The sequence below is a fragment of the Salminus brasiliensis genome, chromosome 9 (genome assembly GCF_030463535.1).
Source record: "Salminus brasiliensis chromosome 9, fSalBra1.hap2, whole genome shotgun sequence".
Classification (NCBI taxonomy): domain Eukaryota; kingdom Metazoa; phylum Chordata; class Actinopteri; order Characiformes; family Bryconidae; genus Salminus; species Salminus brasiliensis.
In genome coordinates this window covers 20,645,206-20,667,970 of record NC_132886.1, presented here as the reverse complement: position 1 = coordinate 20,667,970, position 22,765 = coordinate 20,645,206, and the positions used below count along the sequence as shown (strand labels likewise).

At 40.5% G+C, this 22,765-nt stretch overlaps 1 protein-coding gene across 2 annotated transcripts; it reads right to left on the bottom strand.

The window, feature by feature from the left end:
• Window positions 1-251: 251 nt before the first annotated feature.
• Window positions 252-22,320, bottom strand: sec24d (SEC24 homolog D, COPII coat complex component). Of its 2 annotated transcripts, XM_072687776.1 has the most exons (23): window positions 22,211-22,320; window positions 20,080-20,290; window positions 18,802-18,904; window positions 18,555-18,703; window positions 18,161-18,439; window positions 17,219-17,358; window positions 16,808-16,919; window positions 16,551-16,678; window positions 14,097-14,235; window positions 13,040-13,155; window positions 11,703-11,827; window positions 7,553-7,744; window positions 7,334-7,427; window positions 6,895-7,011; window positions 6,594-6,764; window positions 5,975-6,071; window positions 5,620-5,765; window positions 4,977-5,115; window positions 3,711-3,829; window positions 3,199-3,378; window positions 2,338-2,529; window positions 1,810-1,899; window positions 252-1,539 (listed from the first exon to the last, which is right to left on the bottom strand). In XM_072687776.1, the coding sequence occupies exons 2-23, from the start codon at window positions 20,228-20,230 to the stop codon at window positions 1,399-1,401; spliced, it is 3,120 nt and encodes a 1,039-aa protein (XP_072543877.1). In that variant the 5' UTR covers window positions 20,231-20,290; window positions 22,211-22,320; the 3' UTR covers window positions 252-1,398. The 2 variants fall into 2 exon arrangements, with proteins under 2 accessions (XP_072543877.1, XP_072543878.1); XM_072687777.1 differs by lacking the exons at window positions 20,080-20,290; window positions 22,211-22,320 and having other exon boundaries at window positions 18,555-18,683; window positions 18,802-18,900.
• Window positions 22,321-22,765: the final 445 nt, after the last annotated feature.

Genomic DNA, 22,765 nt, shown 5'->3' with positions numbered 1-22,765 from the left:
CTTCATATGTTTTAAATTCTACTGCTCACTCCAGATAAACTCCAGATGTTTTTATTCTTATTATTCTTATTACCATTATTACATTTGGTATATTATTAACTATTATTAACCCTCCTGATTATTCATAATCAAAATAATCAGCAGATTACTTGATTACTAATATATTCAACAGTAACAGCTTTAAATGAAGTCCCGTTCCTTTTTAGGGGGATTTGAGGCATTCACACATAAAGAACACAGCTGCACAAATCTACTGAAGACTACACTTTTAATCTGATCTTTTATAAAGGCTTTAAATTGAAATGTTTATGGCACGGCACACTCCTCTCCATAAATGACTCCACCTTTCCTAAATCCCAAAACACCTCCACAGTCATCGAGTTTCAGTCTAGCATTAGCAGGTATATGATACATGTACATGTCTACCTGTGTTCTACAAAGGTTAAGTACATGGGTTACCTGAGGTATGTTTGCATACAAACCATAGTCTTTCAAACTGTAATAAAATATACAGAACACTTCTAGAGAAGTACCATCTAAAAAAAAAAAATTAAGGCAGGTTTTAATATATCAACTTTTCGGACCACCTTGTTTGCCATACAATTAAAGCGGACGTATTCCATGAACACTGAAATACAAAGACTTGCAAGATATGCTTTATACTGTATGTTACTTTTTGGTTTTTAGATGACAAACAAGTATCACTGCAGGATGTTTGCACAAAAGACATGTTTTTGGTGAACAAAACTGCAGCGTGAAATGTACTAGACTGACGACGACAAAGTCGGGATAAATGTTCCAGAACACATAACAGTTAACATGGAATGCTTCTGTCTTTAATTCTAGTGAATAAATGAATAAATATTATATACCATAATTACGTTCGTTTTTGTGAACTTGAAATGTATTGGAAATGTAATCTGATCCATTTTAATGGTTCTGACTATTGTAATACTATCCAATGTTGTCATCTATTAATTTAATAGACACAGCATTTTTTTCTTGTTAAGTTAAAGAAAAAAGGGCCTTTTTTCTTCAATTGAGTAATGTATTAAAGACACTGTGGAGGATTTCCAGATATGTAAAATCATTATTTTTTGTTGATTAAATAATTTAGGAATGATTTGGTTCATTTGGGAACCCTCCATTTTCCTATGTTGTTTGAAAAAGCTTAGCCTTAAGCCTTAACGTATACTGGTACATAAAATCAAGCCAAGACTGCAGTTCCTTATTCCCAACCTGGAATTACGGTTGAGATGTACATAATAAGCACACGTGTACGTAAAGTCCTGGAGGTGTAGCAGGGTCATCCAAAGGCAGCATTGAGAAGAGTAGGAAGTTCAAGATGTGCGCTGTCTTCGACACATTCTCTCTCTCTCTATGTACGTGTGTGTGGTGTTAGGTGAGGAGCTGCCTGATCTCGCGGTGGACATAGCACAGGAAATCCATGTAAGACGCTCCACCATGTAGACCTTTATCCTCCACTAAATGTTGCCGGAACAGCATCTCAGATCTGTCTTTCTGCTTCACAATCACCATCTGCAGACAGAAGACACTATTAAAGACCACTGCAGGCCACCTCAGATCAGTCTGAATAACTACCCCAACGTAGCTCCAGTGGGTTTCCAAAACTAATCATAGTGTTAAAGATGAATCAATAAACAGGAGAAAAACTACCAGACTTGCTTTGTTGTTCAGTGACCACTTAACTCTATATTAGGACAATAATTTGAATCTTTTTTAGTTGACAGATCCTCTCTCTCTCACACTGTAAGAATCAAAAAAAGGAAACCACTGAGATCGCTGTACCTTCATGGAGTTTGGCCGCTGCTGGGTGATGGCAGAGATGATGGAGCGAAGCTTCGTGGAGTGGGCATTTTCGAGCTCTGGCAATGAAGCCTGTAATAACATTATGATCGGTTACTGACCAGCAGGTCTTCTTTTCGAGATTTGTTACTTAAAAAGGATTATTTACTGTTTAATGTCTTATACAGTCCTAAATACTGGTGGTTCCTGGCTTTTTCACCCACTGTAAGAACTCTGGAACAACTCATTCAGTTTTTATTGCTTTGCATGTATTTCCCGATTAGTAATTAGAATGTAATAGAAGGCACAGGGCAAAAGGGGTTAATGAAGGAGTTCAACGTTTAGATAACATACTGTCAATAATTTAATGATTGATTTGAAAAACTTACATATTAAGCTCAACACTAATTATTTTACACTGGTTACTAAATAATATGCTTTGAAATTAATACTAAAACAATTCGCCAGCAGCTTGAGGCATTAATCAGTGTGACCCTGAACAAGTGTATATGTGTGTGCACTGTCTCTTACCATGTCTGGGCTGAGGTGGGCCAGAGATGGCACATTGAATAGGCTCTGGATGAGGTCAGGAGGGCAGGCTTGGCCCAGCCAAAGGAACAGAGACTGGCCGTTCTCCAGCAGGAAAACTCCCGTCTCACTCAGACGCTCCTCAGAGCAGCGCACTGCAGCAGGCACCACCTCACTGGCCACGTCCATGGAGTGCTGAAAACAGACAATAAGAGCACTGTGACCAAACAACACTGTACCCTAGTGAATACTCCCATCTGTAGAGAATGGTCAGTGGTCCACAGAATAATGCTGGGACATTGTCCTGTATTCAGAAATCCCATTATAGTGAAACACATTAATAATAGAAGCAAGCTGGCAGTTGCTGAATTCTGTCAGTAGAAGTTCATGCTTGGTTTAAAGCCAGTACTTGGTTCATTAAAAAAAATGCTTGAATTCTTCAGTCAAAGGCAAAAAGCTGCACATCGGAATAATTTGTTCGTTCACAGGAGGGACACATTTTTCAGAAAGAGGATTTTTTACACGTTATCATAAAAATACATTCATTTTATGGAATAAGACTGTAACCAGCATGGAAAGTTTCCAAGTTTATATATAACATCATTAAAACAGATTGCATTCAGTGACGAGTGAGGTCGGGATGTTGTTTGATCACCACCCCAACTCATCCCCAACTCCCTAACTCCTCCTGGTGTACTGATCATCAGGTTTTCAGTGCAAATGAGTTAGAATTGTTGCCAATGCTAATAGAGAGCATTATACACATATAGCAGATGTCACAAGCAGCAGATGCACATGTCTGTGCTTTCGTGTTGCATGTCTTGTACAGCCACCTGAACACATGAAACAAGAATGTGTTCTCACCACTGGAATGAGACGTGGATAAAGGAGGATCTGAGTCTCCTCCACTCCCAAAGACATCACACTGAGTCTGTGGAAGGCCCGGTCATCTGTAGAGAGTTCTGTGCTGCCCACCAACACTGAAGTCTTCATCAGGCTGTTCATGTACACTGGGAACACCTTCATAGCATCAGGCAGGATCAGCTACAGACAAGAACACGAGAGAAAAAGGAAAAGGTCAGTTACCACCTAAACTCTCAAATTCATCTACCCTTTGCCCTCTAAATGAAATGGAAACCCTACGAATGAATAATGCAGATGCACTGGTGAATAAAGTGGCTCTAACAGAAGTGCTAGCCATATTTATAATCACCCAACTGCCAAAAATGACCTATATCTAAACATAGCCAAAGGCCTGTGCATAAACTGTGCAGATTTCCAAGATATTTGTTTATGTTAAAGCAGTTTTTTGTAAGTAATCTCCATCACTGCATGATAAAATGCCATAACCATTTATCATGCTCGTGTTGTCAGACCTGACTGGCTGCAGAGGGGCTAGCGCAGTTCTTCCTGTAGCAGGCCAGCATGTGAGCCGTCTGCTTCACCAGAATCTCCCTCACCGTCTTCACAGGCTGGTTTAGCACTGCATTGTATGCTGGAGGACCAAAGAGAAAGAGTTATATGGAGAACTACATAAAAACTATAAAAGAAAATGTTTGTTAACACCCCCTCTAATGAATGCACTGACATTGAACCATTGTCTTGTCATTGTAAAGAAGGACTGCCAATAGAATAGGACTCTCTGAAGCAGATAAACATGAACCTATTGGCACCATGCCTAATACCAGGCGTGGGCTAGAGGGAAGCAGTCTCTTCAGCTCTTGTCACTGAATGCAATCAAATTCTCACAGAAATGTTCCTAACTCTAGTAGAAAGCATACTTCCCTGGACGGTAGAAACAGTTACTCCAACTAAAACAGGATGATTTTTTTTAATACCCCTGATTTCAAAATACATAATAGATCAGGTGTCCCAATACTTTTGTCCACAAAAATGTAATTCTAAACATTTTATTTAATATTTTATTTATTTATAAATGTATTTAGGAACAATACATAGTTATTACATTATAAATATTATATTGTGTTTTTGTACATTATTTTTTCTAATGTTATCTGCCTCAAGGTTTTATGACCATTTTTAAAATATTCATTCTAAATATAAATATTAATTCTTCACACTACACAGCTGTCTCAGATGTTTTAGAATCATCTGCTCCTTCAATGTTTCTTCTCAAATCAATTTTATTAATAGTGAGTGTGTCCCTTATTGCTGCCTTAACAGCCTCTTCTCTTCAGGGAAGGCTTTACACAATGTTGAAACATTAGTGAGGTCTGGTACTGATGTTGGATGATCAGTTCTAGATCACAAACGTTACTCCAGTTCATCCCTAAACTATTGGATGAGGCTCCACCACTCCAGAGAACACTGTTTCACTCCACAACCCAAAACAAGGGCATCTTTACCCTTCTAACTTCTAACCGATGAATGGCTTCAGTTAGAAGGGTATAACTAATGGTAACCATAGGTTGTACAACTGCTTCACATCGTCCCATTTATTAGCAATGCTTTTCTATGGAGAATGCACAAGTGATGAGTGTGTGCACATTTGAATCCCAATGGGTGCACTTTAAAGGAGCTGAATTCACTCATTAGAAAGGGTGTCCACACATTATGGACATATAGTTCACCTTTTAAATGTAAAAGTGGAGTAAAGAGGTCAGTCAAAAGCACTGGGTTACCTGATTTGGCGAAGAAGTTGATGAGTGCGTCCGTCTCACAGCTCTTGTACAGCTCAGAGAGTTGAGAGCTGCAGTTCAGACCGAGGTTGTGGATGCGCAGCCGCCTCTGACCACTGATAGAGGTGTACAGAAGAGCACACTGCGAGCAAGAGAGGGACACAGAGGTGAGCAAAACATTTTTTTTATATATATATAAACCAGTTAACTGTACAGCAGGCCCTCATAATGAGACCTTGAAAGTTCTGACAAAGAACCAACTCATGAAACATCAGAGCCAGATCCTTTTACTGTGGGTAAGTAAGGCTGTATGATCATTAAAGTTGTCATTAGAGTGAAACAGTAAATTAGCTGCTCTGTAACACTGCATGTCCTCACACTGAAAAAGCATAAAATTTATCATCTTCCAATACATTAACACCCTACTCTTCACAACCTTACTGTTTTCCAGTTAAAAGAGGTGAAATTGGTCTCTCCAGTGGCATCAAAACATGTGATACCCTCTAAATATTTGATGTTTCTATTTAGACAAATTCAATTCTTTTCAATAATGGCCTACAAATAGCTATGACACATTACATGTCATGCTGAGTTGTCTAATGAGACCCACAGTTCACTGTCCAATAGTGCACACAGCCTCACTAACCTGCAATAGTGCCCCAGACTCCTCACTGAGTGTGTCGTCATGTTTAAACTCCACTGTAACAGCCTTGTCACAATCCACTGCAGCCATCTCGATATCTGTGGTGTTGTTCATGTAGATAGCACCAAAGATGTCTGTGGCCCTGAAACCTGAAATACGTAGCGAATGAGGTTGATGAGGTTTATTTACTTCTGATGTAATACTTTTCCACAGGGAAATAATGTGCATTTGAATGAAGAAAATTCAATGCTACACTTCACTATCAGTGTGCAATTACTTCACTCTCTTTTATTCACACAGTCGAGAGCTGCATTACTTCTCTGTTGGCCTGTTTATTGTTTGGTAGTGGCAGTATTACCTGTGCTTGTGCGGACCCGCATGATGGCATCAAACCCAAGGGACTTCTCAACGTCTCGCCTCAAATCATTGAGGAAATGTTCACCATCTACCTGAATCTGTGTGTGAGACAAGTAAGTGTTCACAAGATGGCCACAAGGGGGCAGTATTTCAATACACAACAGACATCCTTTTTATCCTTCAGCATTGTAATCTACACTACTTGCATCTATCATTTGTAAGCATGACTCTCACCTGTTTGTATCAATGCTCTATGAATTACAGATCCATCAATATGGAAACTAATAGCCATGCACAGTTTATGGGGCTGAAAGTTCAGATTTACATTTTTGATAATTCGCTGTTATTTTCATAATTTTTTTCATCACATTTTAAATTAAGGTTTAACCATATTATCTTCATGCCACAGGTCTGGTTTGGATGCATTTACATTTCATAATGGTGCTTTGTATTAAATTTTTGTTTCACTTGTTTTTTCACTTGAATTATTAAAAAAAATGTAAGCAGTTAATCGTTGTTTGCTTAGCAGTCTCTGGCTGGCATAGAACTATAATATGCCACTCATAATATTCTAAATAACAAGATTTTTAACTGTAGCAAACAGCAGGCCCAAAACACACCTGGAAGTTGCTGTACTTATACACTGAGCCACCAGTGTGTGTAGGGATGTTGCCCATAGTGGCGATGTCCATGTACTGGTTAGGGAACACAAACAGGTCCACACAACAACCTTGGGCAACGCAGTCTTTCGTCAGCTGCTCGTACACACCCCGCAGTGGCTGAAACAGAGTCTGCAAACACACACAAGACAGTCCTACATTCCACAAGTTCTCAGCACAAGTCATCACCTCTGCGTTCCTTTTGTGTCAAAGTTCAAAGAGACAATTTCATGGAAGTATGAAGTATGAGTCAAGGACCCACCTTTTCTTTCTCAGTGTTCACAAGCTTCCTGTCGTCTCGGTTCTTCAGCTTGCCCGGAGCCTCGGCGGTAGGGATTGAAGAGTGGAAGATGAAGAGCTTGCCACTGCACTCAGCTGCCTAAAGAGACAGAGGGTGTGAACATGATCAATGATACTTACACCTCTCACTGACGTACAGCACAGCTGACAGAGTGATTATCAGGTTATTGACATTTTTCTTAACGTCTTGGAGGGCTAGCGGAGGACTGAGCAAAAGTCTGTTTGGTATGAACATGTGGATATGGAATTAAAAAAAAACAACAACACAGAATTCCTACCCAAGTTAAACACTACTGACATAATGACACTGTAGAGCACCAAAACTTACTATGAGTAAAATTGTTCGCTAACAAATTACTGCATAAAATACAGACTTGAGTTAAGGACTAAGAAAAAAATACCTTTAAAGCCTCCACACCAGCTTGGACAACTGGGGCGAAAACTGTCTCACTCTCATTGGTATCAGCAAACATATCTGGGATCTGGTCTAACAGGCTATCAAAGACAAAAGAGAAGATTCACAAAAAAAAGATTTCTAATGTTAGCAGAACTTGTAAATACAGATGTCAAGTATAACACAATAATAATAATAATAATTATTATAATAATAATAATCCCACTTGTTGATGACAGCTCGTGACTCCTGGAAGTTTACAAGGAATCCATCCAGCAAAGGCACAAACATCTCTGCCACATCTGAGACCACCATCATCTGAGGCTGAGCCAGTGCACTCTTCACATTGTAGAAATGCAAGATCTTGTTGTAGGTGACAAAGCCCACCTTGATGGCTGAACTCTCAGCTCCTTCCTCTCTAAAAAAAAAAAAACAAACAAAAGAAAAAGTTCAGTCTTATGCCATATGCAGTATTAGATTAATGTGTATCGAAAGTAGATTAAAAAGTGACATCTGACATACTCAACCTCTACTCATCAAAAGTACACAGATCAGCCATAACATTAAAACCTTGTATAATAGTGTGTAGATCACCATTGTTAATTGACTCAGTGAGGCTTGGACCTCATAAGACTGTTAGCAGCAGATAATTTAGCTCCTTTACATTGTGAGGTGGGGCCTCCAAGGACTGCATAAATAAGCCTCAACTGCCCATGACCCTGTTTACCAGTTCACTAGTTGACCACTGTTGGTAGGTACTAACATAGTCACTGCATAGTGGAAACATCTTACAAGAAGCTCTGACCCAGTCACCTAGCCATTACAAAAGTGGCTAAGATCCTTTTAAAGACTAAAGCTAAAGAGAAGAGAAACTAATGCATTGAAATGGCTGAAATGGCACAGAAATGTGAGGGAGCTCACTGAGTGATAATGTCACACTCTGAAAACAGGTTGGGATGAAATAAGAGAGAAAGCTAGCAAAACCAGTCTGTTAAATGTGCCTGAAAACAGTGGAAAACACTCCTAAGACGGTTCACTTGACTTTGTGCTCTCAGATATGAGGCCTTCCCCTATAAAAGGGTAAGATTTGTTAGCCTCAGTTAGCTGGCTGTTCCTGGCTACACCTCGCTGTCCATGAGCCATTGGTAATGTGGATGGATTGCTGTTAAGTCCAACTACCTTTAATTTGAGCAGACACTGTTGTTTCATGTTTGGCTGTTTTCCCTATTAAACGCAGCCATGGTGAAGAAAATTTTGCCAGGAACGTGAGATCACTGCATAATGAGTATAGCAACGGTAAAAAAGTACAAGTACTCAAGTGTTTGTTAGTTACAGAATTAATAATAGTGGATAGGTACTGGATATAAACTCAGTATAGCACACCTAGAGCTTAACTGGGTCTTTCAACAGGAGTAGCTTTTAGGCCTTTGGCTTTGAAATGTAACTCTAAGAGATGGTCTGTTGATCTTTCAAGACCTCATACAGAAAAGCAACTTTAGAGAGTTCAAGATGAAAACAATGGGTACAGCAAGGCAGGCTGGGCTGCCAAGCCATGTTTTCTGTCAGTACAGCGTCAGATTTGAAGTCACAGTCAGATTTATACAATGAGAAATGTGTTCTCTCTTACAGAGTCCAGTTCAGCTAGCTCTGTGTATTGGTAATGCCGAGAGCCACTTCCTTAACATAAATCATTGTCAAAGCTAACATAAGCCAACATGGCCAGGAACACATTCCTTGTGCTAAAACAACTGTTTTAAAAAAGGAAAAAAGTCCTACATAACAGAATGAAGTAATTCTAGCTTAGAGCAGCTCATTCTCTGACTCTGTCCTAATTAAATGGACCATTAAGACAGCATGCTCATTTTGCTACAGAAAGCAGAAACGCAAAGGATTTGGTTTATGGTTTTCAATAGTATGGTAACAAAGAGGGGGGAGCTCAAATGTCTTGAAAAGACCCACAGTTTTATGCAGAGTTTGTGTTGAAGCATTTAAATGGAGAGAAAGAATGCCTCGCAAAAGCAGAAATGTTGTGTGGGAGGCGAAGGCACTTATGTTTTCAATTAAGGATCACTCTTATCTCTTTTAGCTTATCGTTGGGCTGACTAAGAGAGCAAAAGTCAAAAGTACACACACAGTACTCCAACAGGAGGGAAACAGTATAAAAGTGGTGCATAATGCTGTGGTTGGACCACTGCTTCAAAGTGTATTTGTTGTTAGAACTAAATGTGCAACATAAATCCAACTGATTCATTCAGGCAGCCTGAGGTTCCAATGGATTCCACTGTAGCTGAATTAAACGCTGGTGTGAGGCCAAGGTGAGCAGTACAAAGCTCTCATTTTGTTAGTTTTCACATGTTGTATTTCCTTAAGCTTCAAAGCAGCATAAAAGCAAACTGACTGTCATATACACTACATTGGCAAAGGTTTTGGGACACCTGCTCATTCAATATCAAGGGTATTAAAATGATCTTATCCTGCTTTTGTTGGAGTAACTGTCTCTACTGTCCAGGGAATGCAAGATTTTGGAGCATTGCTATGTGAACTTGATTGCATTCAGTGACAAGAGCATTAGTGAGGTAAAGATTTTGGATAATCACCACCCACCTCATCCCCAACTCTCCAACTAATCCCAAAAGTACTGAATGAAGCACCATCATTCCAAAGAACACTGCTCCACTGCTTCTGGCATTAGCCAACAGATTTACGCTTATTTGCTGCAGATAGACCTATTCTACCTGCATTATTTCTCTACAGGGAGTAAACAAGCTGTGTGTGTGCATTTGCACATCTGTGTCAGCAACGGATGCCACTTAAAGTAGCTGAATGCATTCATTAGAAGTGATGTCCACAAAAATATAGTGTATATTGATGGGATTTGTGGTCCTCACTGGCCAAAAAGCTGCAAGTTTGTAAAAAAGCTGGAAGTCGCTGTCTTAAATCATTTGGGGTCTATATGCCAAGCCTGTCATTATTCGTACAAAGTACAGATTCAAAACCAATACTGCTCCAAAACACAGACCATTAGCCCCTATCAGTTTGGCGCAGGTTTTCAGCTCTGAGCTCTGATGAAAAATGAAACTGCTGACATGAAAAAGTACCGCTGGGTTCAGCTACCAGCTGCCTGCCCTTTCGCTACTCTGTACTATGGGGGCGCAGAGCGGTAAAGTGAGCCATATAAAAACGTTGGGTGTCCAATGTGGTTTTCATTAAGTGCAAGCACTCTAGTGAGCAAAGCCAGGAACAGAGGAGGAGAAATCAGATTTAATACCGCAGGCTTATTTGGAGTGTACTACCAGAGTGCTTGCGAGGTGAGGTCAGTTTTCCAAACAAATATGGACATACCCACAGGAGCTGGTGAAGAAGGAGAATGGAATTTTGTAGGAGAGAGATACATGAGTGGTAAATCAAAAAGTCTACCTTTTTGCAGGCTAAAAAAACGGCACAGATAGGAGTCATGTGCTCATTGGGACTTTCAGAGACTTGGACTCGGTACAGGCCTGCAGTCGACACCATAACAAGCTCTGACCTTCCTCTTTCAGCCCCCACACAAAACCTTGCAGGCAGGAATTTTCAAATGATGAGATATTGGAATACTTAGCAACATGGAGCTTTTGTTGTTCCTCTTTTCTCCCCCACTTTTTTGTCTGTGACCATATTTGGCATGGAATTGGGGGCCTTTTCTGCGGTGGATTGGGTAGCATTTCGAGCTGACAGCAGCTGAGATATGCACATATTCCACCTGAGATGTGATGACACAATGATGAGGGCCTGCTCTACACTGCTCTCACTGCTCTACAGACCCGATTACTTGTAATAGGGAGAATGACATCTCTGGCATTGCCGTTCTGGGTAACTTTGTAACTTTGATGGAGCTGCACGAGACCCACACTCTCAACCATACAGGTGCTACAAATGGTTCACTGAGTGATGACACAGAATGACCACTTTGGTTCCATAAAGGATCAGGTTTGTAATATAGAAGTGTGGGGAACCTTTAGATTGATAAATTTTCTTCATCTTCCCATCAAGTGATGGTTCTTTAGATCTTTGAAAAGTGTCTTACCTACACATCACAATCACAAACATGCTTCTTTTTTTTAAAACAAATGTGGTTCTTCTATGGCATTACTCAAAGAATCAATCCGGGCACCTTTAATTTTAAGGCTGTAATGGCAAGGACAGTGCACATGCTTTTTTCACTTCCATTTGTCAACAAATACATGTCACAGTTTCCATGAGGGGAACTCAAACCATGATTTGCTTTTACAACAGCGGTTTTTACACTCGTAACCTGTAGGGGGAGCCCAGTACCAAAAATAACAATTCTTTCACAATGCTCCTTTAACTAGGATTACAATTATGCCTGAAAAACTCACTTTGGAAGTCGATCCAGCAGTGTCTTTAGTTCCTCGCATATCAGTTTGACAAGTCCGCTCTTTATGTTGTTGTAGGAGACATCGATCATGAAGATATAGGCTGGAGGATTAGGGGGCTTATTGTTCTGCAAAGAAATAATAATAAATTAAGAATAAAAGTATATGAAAGCATGATTGGGATAACACAGTAGCATACAGCACATAACTGTATCTGTATTTTTCATTTTCAACTAGAACTGGCAAATGGTCATTCACAATAAGAAATGCAAATTGGGCCCAATCAATTTTCCATTACATTTTTGATCAAATATTTTGGATACAGGTATTTTACTGGACTACGTTTTTATTTCTCTGTCACTGCTACTGAAGTGTAACAGAGTTACAACAGGTGCTGGCAATTACAATGTAAAACAAGTAAGCAGGCATAAATAAAGGCACTTAGCCATCCCCTATTCATTCCATCATCTACCTTCTTACAAATTAGAGGGCCGAAGGAGCAGGACTAAGTGCTCACTGTTTAGTTTAATTGTGTGTTTAACACAGGCCATGAGTAGAATTCTAAGCATTAATAAACAGCAGCAGAGAAGACTAGAGAACAGAAATGGTGTCAGATCCTTACTGGGATCTAATCATGGTCTGCCTGGTTCCTTGTTGTTGATTTTATAATGTAATTTAGCAAATATACTGTTTGTAGGTTCAGACTTATGAGACACTTTTATTTATTAATAAATTAGTTTATTAAAGCTTTTACTTCCCAGAAGTTTACTCGACTAACAAACATTTTCTCAACAGAGGAATTCCCCACTGTGTCTGGCCATTGTATAACAGCTTGTAATATGATACCTAGAACATTCTTTCTGAAAATAATCCTTTGTCTTCAGACTGCTGCAGTACTCTTACAGTGTTTGGGTCCGGGATTTAATCACCCATCTTTGAATGAAAAATGTGAAGCGACTGCCAAGAAACAAAGTTCCTCCGGCTGCCTCCTGGGGCATGCTGACCCCTTGCAGCAGAATCAAAGACTATGACAATGTTTTCTCAGATGTTTTCTTGACTAAATCTCATTTGTTGACTCACTTGCTGATTAATATCAGCTTAACTGCACAATAAACACTGGATACAGCTACTCTAATTGTCCAATGTGTTTATTTTCCTCATACTACAAAGGACTTGACATTTGAAAATATGCTCTGTATTGATGATCAAAATCATATTAAAACTGTATTATAACAGTGCTGTATGTAACATATACTGTCAGTCATAAATAATGAATAGGTTCTGTGTTAGGGTTCATGTGTAATGTACTGTTTGAAGGGGGGCTGTAGATAGAGTATTACCTTGCAGTAATCCAGCGTAGCGGTGAACTCATAAGAGCCAAGGGACAGCTCTGGTCTTTCGTATAGGTCCACTCTTCGGCCCATATGGTCCAGATGCTGGAAATACTGGACAGGAACTGGGGGAAGGGGGACAGTAGATATTTTACCTCTTACTCTGTTTAAAGAAAAAAACTTCATAGAAAACATGCATCTGTTGTTCTCTTTCACAGTATTTAACCATGAAAGGCTTGTTATACCAGCGTGATAGAGTATGTAAACATGTACCATTAATGTACCATTTACTCTTCCTTTCATACATAGAAATTAAAGGGGCCCTAGAATGCCAAAGTCTATTTTCTTTGGCAAGGTTGAATAATGGGAGTGTGGAAAATTGGCAAACGGGAAGTACAAATACTGCTGTCTCTTCATTTAAAAGAAACTCCAGCAAATAGGCAGATTCCAAAATTCCCAAACTGTTTTGTAATAGTCTTGATTTATTATTTTTACACACTCAAAATTTACATACAGCCAGCCCATTAGCGAAAGCCCTAGTCAAAACAGTCGAAGCCATAAAACACAACAGCGACTTCTGGAGAACATGGTGTTGGACAGCGGCACATCGCCCCCAGACTCTGCTAGCCATGGAAATACGGGTCATTATATGAACCGGGCTTGAGGCAGCGGCTTTTTCCAGTGCCAGTGTCTGCAGAAGGGGAGCTAGCTGTTGAAACGCTAGACATTTCCATTTCCATCATCTCTGAATTTTTTTTTTTTTTTTCCATCCACATGCCAACCAGAAATTGAAAATCTGTGTTCCTTTCTGTGGCAAAACAGGGTTGTAAATAGGCTTGTAAAAACACATCCGAGCCTTTTTTGGTCACATACTTTGTAGGGCAAATTTATGCATCAAAGAGTCTTGTATTTCCAATTAATGCTTTCTTTTGACGCATTTAGGCTCCAAAAACCTCTTGCACAAAACAGGTATTTTTCTGTTGTCAAGGAAACCAACACATTCAAATATGCAAAACTAAAGGATTGACCAGCGCACCAGCCATGATGTGGTCACTATGTTACTGACCTTCATTAACACAGTTGCAGAAGGCGCACTGGTAGCGTCGTCCTCCATCAATGAAGAGCATAAAGGGGCACATGTAGGCCTTACAGCGGTTGCAGCGTATAGGTCCTGCCTCGCCATGATTTACCAAGTACAGAGGAGTCTGTTAGACATTAACAGGAGAAAGAGAGAACAGAGACATCAGATTATAATTCTGAACTGCAAGACAGAGCTCTGTGCGCTCATGGCTACTATATATAAAAACACAGCATATGACATATTACTGTCTGTAATGCAGTCTATGAGACATATCCCCTCACCCATATGTTTCTTATATCTGCTAACTGTATAGTCATCCCAAACCTAAAAAGCATATGCAGAACTAATTGGAATAAGCTGTTCTCTGCCTAATAAGAGTAGATGGCATGCTGTAAACAAAGTTGGTAGCCACTTAACTTCACTTGTTTTGAAGTATTTTTCATTGAGCACACATTTCTGGTCAAGGCTGAGATGAAACTCAGACTGACCAAAGCCTCAGAAAAATATACAGAAATAAACTGAGTATGTTTATTCGTGTTTAATAGCTTCTATGGCCCTCATCAAAAAAAGCACTTTCTGCGCCGGAATTTGTCTCACGCATCATCATGTACTCTGAAAGTTTCCTGAATCATATGTTTACGAGAGTTAAGACCACCAGAGTTCACCAAACACTATGTATGTCTGCTTTGTCTGGTCAGGTTTAGAATACATGTGACACAGTTTAATCCAGTGTAATTCAGTCTAATATCCTTATGTATATGCAATACAACCTTCTTCCAGTCTCATAGTGGTGCTGATCGAGTCTCTGCTCTGCTTTTATTGGGAGAGCTTTAAAACCTCTCATCCAAAATGTTCCCCGGAGACTGAACTTTAAGCTAATTAGCCTCTTGTGAAAGAGTACACTAACATTGCCTAAAAAGGACCTACAGCCTTGTGCTGTCATAGCCAGAATGGTGAGAGTGACTCTAAAAAGACCCCTGGACCACACAATGCTTGCAGACGTTGACAAAAAACATCATACTTCTCAAACATCACATTTACATGGAAGATGGAGTCTTACATAATGAAGCTACAATCAATAATGTGACAGTGATTGTGGTTAAGGCTAATATGAAGACTCAAGTCACTGTTCCAATTGCTTTAATCTCTATGAAACATATGTATTATTTAATTAATTAACTGAGCCTTCACTTAGAAAGCAAGGCCTTTCCAAGAAGATTTTCGCAAAAAGGTACTGCAGTTTTTTTTTCAGTTATTTTTTTATTCTTTTTGGTCTTTTTTGTTCATTTTAGTTTGTAGTGCAGGTTTTGGCACGTGGTAATGCACTGTTTTATCTCAGATTTTCTTTTGAAAGCATTTTACATGTTTATAAATTGCAAAAATGCTGCTGGTTTGTTCCCTGTTTCTGTTAACCAATTTACTTTATCGTTTGGCAGACCTTGATTTGGCTCATGGCGTGCATGAAGTCAACTTATTTATTTTCTCGCTAAAAGTGCGTGCACTGGGGCTCTGAGTGGTCCAGTGGACTAAGGAGGTACCACTATGATCTGAGGATCGCTGAATCGAAAGGTCATGCTGCCTGCCATCAGCAGCCAGAGTCAGAGAGAGCACAATTTACCTTGCACTCTCAGGGGTGGGTTGATGGCACTTTCTCCCCACATCACTCATAGTGTGATGTTGCTCAGCACAGGCGGAGACATGTGCTAGTGATGGGGGCATTGCTTGTAATAGAGAGAGTTTGCATAGATGGGGATAAGGTAATTGGCCTTCCAAATTGGGTAGAAAATTATGTTTTACTTATATAACTGGCATCTAATTTGACAAATCGACCTTCAGCTTTACTAAACATAGATTAATATAAAAGCCCCCAATTTATACTAAAGAAGTAAAACTGTTAGTATTCTAAAACCAACTTGTTTTTGATACTTATTTTTCATTTAATGTAAAAAAAACAAACACATTTTGACTGTATGTTTAAAAGCTGAACCAAGATCCAAACCAAACTGTGACCTTAAAACCAAAAACAGAACCAAATAGAGGGAACCATAACACTGCTATCTAATCGTGTTGTACTTGCTCCAGAAGAGAATGCTAAAGTAGACACTGTTCACCAATTCAAAACAGAAGAGTTAAGTATACTAAGCAGAAGCAGCCAACACAAGGCAAAATTCTATTACACTATTATTATACAAAATATTATCCAATATTATTGGATGTCACCATAACTTTCAACAGTCCATGGCATTCTTTAACTTTTTAAAAGTTAAAGGCCATTTAAAAAAAACTTAAGGATAACGAGTAGCTAGAAAACCTTTTCACATGAATTTTTGTAAATCACAGCATGTGTTAATGACACATAATGGCATACTTTCATTCTGGCTATCTGCATTAAAGATCAAAATATTGGAAACCAAAATAAGAAACACTGATAGAACATACTTCATTTTTGGGTACTTTGGCAAAAGGTTTGATGATGGTGGCCAGGGGCACTTGGCATTGCTTGGCAAGATCAGCGGTACAGGGAAACGAGTACGTTGTGCATCTCATGAATCTGGGACTAGCATTTCCTGAAACAACAACAAACATTTACAATTATTTTTTGATCAGTAGTTGTTTTGGATTAAGTAAAAATCATTTGTATTAATAAGTTGATTATAACTGATTGAGTTGCTGCATTACTTTGCCCCAAAACTCACCTTGATCTTGGACTGTGAAATTGGTTGTGACCAAAGGAGGCACCTGACCCCTGAGGTTTGTGGTGTAGAGCTGACCACCTCTCTTAGCTTGGTCATCTTCGATCACTTGAGTCTATACAGTGGGTGGTAATGTCATTTTCAAGGAAAGCACAGTAAATGTTGAATTGCCAGGAGTTTACAGAATTAGCTTTTACATAATAAGCACTCCAATGTGCTTTTTTGGCAGAGAATAAGTCCTGCCTCTCTACGACATACTAAGTACAAAGGAATCGGTCATAAGGAATCTGTAACAGAGCTTTTTGTGCCTTTTATCTATCCCCTACACACAGTTTTTTCAGCTTCCACCATAAAGTCATATTTTCATGCATACATTTTAAACAAAAGTGTGTTCTTGCATTATTCTGCTCTTACTGTGCTAGGTATGGAGTCTGGGTCCAGTTTCTTCTGAGGTGGTCCAGCCATATGGGCAGCTCCTCCAGGGAAGCCTCCTGGGAAAGCACCTGCCTGTGGCCCTGCCATCTGTGACCCTGGCATCTGCCCTCCGTATGGCCCTGCGACCACAACAAAACTTAGACTGGAAAGTATAAGCTGTTTATATTATGGCATGATTCATCAGGCAATGCACTGTAAAGAACAGTCCACTACACAAAGTAAATAAACGTTAGTAACACGCTGAGTGCACTGTGAACTGTTAATTGCCAAGACACCTTTCTTAAAAATCTATCCATTTATCTTCTTGTTCGCTTATTACTGGTCATTTTCACAGTGGGTCCGGAATCCACCTGGAATGTTTGGGAACAAGGCAGAAATAGCCCTGGACAGGGCACCAGTCCATCTCAGGGTACCTACCACACACCCATTTAGCATAGCCAATTCACCTACTGTGTTTTTGGAAGGTGAGAGGAAACCCACACAAACACAGATAGAACATGCCAAACTCCTCTCAGACAGTGACCTGACTGAGGATCGGACCCACAACCCTAGGTCTGTGGAGGTGGAGACTGCTGCATCACCGTCCCACCCCTTCTTAAAAATCTCATTACTAAAATAAAGTGTTCCTTTCCCTAATTATCAAGTTTTACATAATCTGGTAAACATCAGAAGTTCTTCATGGTTCTACTGAATAATGACGACAATTAAATTGCTTGCAAAATGACCAACCAAAACCTTCTAACATGTAGGTTGAGGAATTGTCACAACAGTGCTACAACAAAAAGCAGAGGAATCCTTAGGCTCAGCCTTAGGTACTCTACTTATGCACATGGGTCTACGGCTGAGCCTAAGGATTCCACTTCTGATGCTATACACTATCCAAGTACAACATACAGCATTTGAATTAATGTCCCCTCTTACCTGGCTGTTGAGGAAATCCCTGAGGTCCTGCTGGCTGCTGGAATCCCCCACCACCCATTGGAGGAAGGCCTGCCTGTGAGTTAGGCATTCCCATTGGTGGAACTCCTGTAGCACCCATGGGTGGTCCAGCTGCCATTGGTGGACATGCGCTCATTGCAGGAGACTGAAGGCCTGCTGGAGAAAGGGGTGGATGTCCCATTGCTGGTGGTGAAGGCATCTGGAAAGGTGGTGGGGCTGCTGAACTTGTGGGAGACTGGGGAGACTGCATGGGGCTTTGGCCTTGATAAAAAATAATTACAAACAATAAAAAACACCAAATTTCACCACAACACAAAGAAATCAGAATAGAATGAGAACTGCACTAAACCCTGTTGTAACAATCCTTTAAACCTACCATATCCACCAATGCTCATGGCACTCATCTGACTGGTCATCTGCTGTGTTGGAGGTGTGGCCTGAGCCATGCTGGGGTAGGTAGGTCTCTGAGGGGGCTGTCCATAAGGAGACATGCCAGGAGCAGAGACTGCAGGAGGAGGAGGGAAACTGAGAAGGAGAAGCCAATGAGACACTCCAATTAAATCTCTGAAGCAATCAATTTATACATCAAACTCTTCTGCAAACTGAGAACCAAGTAAAGTTACCTCTGAGGGTGTGCGCCATTTTGCTGAACGGACGATCCGTACTGGCTGGACACAGGTGGAGGAGGCATCCCAGAGGGAGAGGAGGCTGCTGGCTTCAGCATACCTAGAAGACAACATTTACAGAGAGGGACCACATGCTTAAGGCATAATTAACTCCTGAAAGCCAACATTAAGGCTTTCATCTTAATGCTACAGTCAACAATCAGTGATTACAGTAAATACAAGAACACAGTCGGCTAAAAGTAGTTTAAATGTAGGGGTTTGCAAAGCTGGCTAAATGGCCCAAAAGATGCAATGATGGCATGACAACTGGTTGAATTTACAGAATTTGCTGTTCTAAAAGGAGATCACTTCTGTCGGAACTAACCATGTAACTCCAAAATGTTTCAGGAGAAGACACAGCAGGTAAAGTGGCCCAATGTTCTCACCAAATCCTAATTTATTTTAGACTATCTTTTTAATGTGGCATATATCTGGCGAAAGTCCAGTTTCCCATCTTCTCAGCGCACATTTATGGTGAATGAGAAGTTGGGTTGACGCAAAAGTCACATGAATTCCGATCTGGCTGTTCTGACTGGCCCAGGACGTCACAGATGCCACCTGACATGGTTTATCGCACATACAAATAATCAACCAGCAGGGCGTTGTAGCAGAGTGCAAAACGATCATCATGGGCAAAGGACTCAATGTCCATGATAATAGGGTAACCAGCAAAGGGTGGTAGCATCCCGGAAACCGCTTTCTTAGTGAGGGTGTACTGAGAATGCACTTCTCACACATTGAGTGCCTCCCAACCGCATAATAGTAGTGCCCCACGGGTCAATGATGTCAGAGGGGAATGAAGACTCTGGCAAGTAGTACAGAGCAATCAACATGTCACTGTGGTTCAGTTAACCTCTACGATGAACACCTTCTGTCACCTAATACAGTCCATGCCACGACGCCTTGCTGGCGGGTGGTCATTCCCACTATTAGACAGGTGCTCATGATGTGACTGTTTATTTAGATGCTTTAGAAATGTAGTAAATTAACAACATCATCCAATAGCATGGATGATAAAGGAAACTCCAGGCCAAAATACATGTTTAAACTTGAACTGAGGGGCTTAAGGGATAATCTTATGTCACTTTTAAGTGTTTTTGCTTTAAAATACCTACAGTAACCGCAGCTAGTTAGTGCTCGCCACATTAAGATCTAGTCTGGTCTATGCTGTATTTACTGAAGGGGAACAAGACGAGACTCGTCAGCCAAACGTTAGCCAAGGAGATTGTATTGTACCTGCTGGCTGTGAACCAAAGGGTTGGGGTGGGGCTCCATAGTGCCCATAGTGAGACTGCGGAGGTGGGGCTCCAAATCCAGTGGGGTAGCTCCCCATTCCCGGCTGGGCCTGGGAGTAAGGAGGTGTAGCGACATAACCCTGCTGGCTCATCTTCCTGTTAAAGTTCTTTCATTCCAGTCTGACAGAAAATCGGCAAGCTGTGGAGTGATTCTGTAAACACATAACATTTTAGTTTTACACCTTTTATATCATACGTTGATATCTGAAATTATACAACACAGACTGACTGTATATGTATTTCACAGAGAGTTTTATTCTTCATGTTTGAGGAGATATACCGCAGTGTAGTATACATAAACACTAAGGCTGCACTATGCGCATACGCAACAGTAACATTGCAGGATGTGCAACGTCACATAACACTAATTCAATCCAGCATGCTGTTTGACATACAAGGTGAATTCCCACTTTTCACATTTTCCATAACGTATTTACCAAAAGCAGTTTATATCACCACCTGAGCTCATCTCTAACTCCCCAACCCTCCCAACAAATGCATTGGATGGAGCACCCTCATTCCAGAGAACTCAGTTCCACTGCTCCACAGCTCAATGCTGGAGACCTTTATACCACTCTTGCCCACACCTGGCATTAGGTATAGTGTCAACTGGTTCATGCTTGCTCCAGAGAGTCCTATTCTATTGGCAGACTAGAGCAGCTGTGTGTGTGCATGTGCACATCTGTGTCAGCAATGGGTGCAGCTTGTGTGAACATAAAAAACGGATAATCTTATGTTAGATGTCTGGGTGATGTCACACAGTGTTTATGACCATTATCTCTGATTAGCCCATCAGGGGTGCAGCAATACACCAGATAACGGGTGTAAATCTCTAACCTGTTCATATTTGATTTGACCAATATTTGATTTGATTATCTTAATGCAATTCATTTAAAAAATACTGAATGCACAATGATTTATTGTGATTTAGTAATGTGATACATTATTTACAGCAAATATGTACAATACAATACAATTTCAAAAGTTTGAAATGTTGCTAAATGCTGAACTGTGGCCTTGCAAAATGAAAGCCACAGTAAAGCCTTAGGTTTAGGGCTACACTTCTGCTTTTAGTTGTGATGACGTCCTTGTTTTACAATGCTGAAGAAGATTTCAACATGTTTGAGTAAACAGTGCTTTATTCTCCCGGTACTATGAAATTAGAACCTGCTGAAGTGTTGCACTTTTGTTCAGACCATATCTCATGGCAACTCTTAGTCACGTGCAAGAGGTATCTTCACCAATGGACTATGATAAGGAGAGTGATTACACTCATACAGTGTGAATAGTCTGTGTGTCAATATTGTGTTTGTATGGGTCTGATCATGGTCAGCTTCTTCATCAGCTTCTCTAAGAATCAAATCACAGGCCTTCTTACTGCTTACTGTCCTGCTACAGCCATAGTTTGCACAAGTTTGCAGAAATCAAATATATTTCCATTACAAACTGGGAGCATATCTAGCTATATGCATTAACAACCTGTAAAAATGTGTTTATTAAAAAAAAAACAGGCAAAAAGTAGTGCATTAACTTCTCTGTTGTGTTGGCCATTCAAGTCCAATCTAGGGCAGTGGCCTGTCCAGATGTTCAGATGTTCCACACATCAGACTGCCATCACTTAACCTAAGGCCTGGTCTGAGAAGTGAGAAGCTATTCAGCGTTCTGCATCTATAAACACTTTTGAGGGAACAGTCCTATTCAGATCTATTCCTGCTGCAGGTCTTGGTGGTTCAACACCCAGAGAGGAGCATCATCTAGCCTCTACCCTGAGCTGCCACGTCAAAGGTAAACGTGTAGCCTCTACACGTTTTAGCAGCAAGACACTCGACACACAGGCCTGATTACTGTTACTTTCTTACAGATCTTTATAGGATTTTGATTTGTGAGTGTTGATAGGTGTCAGTCAACTGCTCCACAGTCAAAGTTGTGGTCTGTTATGATCCACAGACGGAAACCGACAACACGCCGCAAACTTTCCTGTTGCTTCAGTTCGTTTGAACACCTACGACTGAACAGCGTCTCCAGAGAAGAGCTCCGTGTGTGTGAAAATATCAGAAGAAAAAAGGACTTACCTGAAATGTAGCGCTAATGCCGAGAGTCGTGTGTAAATGAAGCAGAGGGAGGGAGAGAGAGCGGACTGAGTGCCACGTCAAACTCCAGCACGAACCCTGCTGCCTGCAGCGTCATCCTCCCGCTGCATCTGCGCATGCGCACAGCCCTCAGACCCCGCTACACGTCAGCAGAGAGATGCAGATGTGTGTGTAGCGATGTTCTCCATCAGGCGAACAGAAAGTGGAGATAAACTCCTGTATGAGTTCCTGAGAACATTCATTCAGCCCAAGACTAGCATTTCAGATAGAACGGCTGTTGTGACTGTCGCTCTGCTAGCTCACTGTAGTAGCTAGCTAAGCAAAAATATATCGTTCAGTCCTAATAACGCTTTATTTTAGAGAATTTATTTTAGGTATTGTCTCATGTTGACCAGTAAAACAGCGACTTAAGAGCAAGAAAATGTAAGATGTGCTTTAAAAATAGAGAAATAGAGTGAAGCTAACGTGCGCGCGCATTGGAGTGACGACTGAATTAATGGACACACCGATAGACAGTGTGTTATCCAGCAGGTCTTT

Bases quoted from the DNA above. Each gene is read 5' to 3' on its own strand.
- sec24d (XM_072687776.1), bottom strand. From the start codon at position 20,230: ATGAGCCAGCAGGGTTATGTCGCTACACCTCCTTACTCCCAGGCCCAG. The intron at 18,440-18,554 runs GTAGGTTTAAAG...TTTTTTATCAAG, and splicing joins CATGAGCATTGGTGGATATG to GCCAAAGCCCCATGCAGTCT. The intron at 7,745-11,702 runs GTGAGTTTTTCA...TTTTTTTTTTAG, and splicing joins CTGCTGGATCGACTTCCAAA to AGAGGAAGGAGCTGAGAGTT.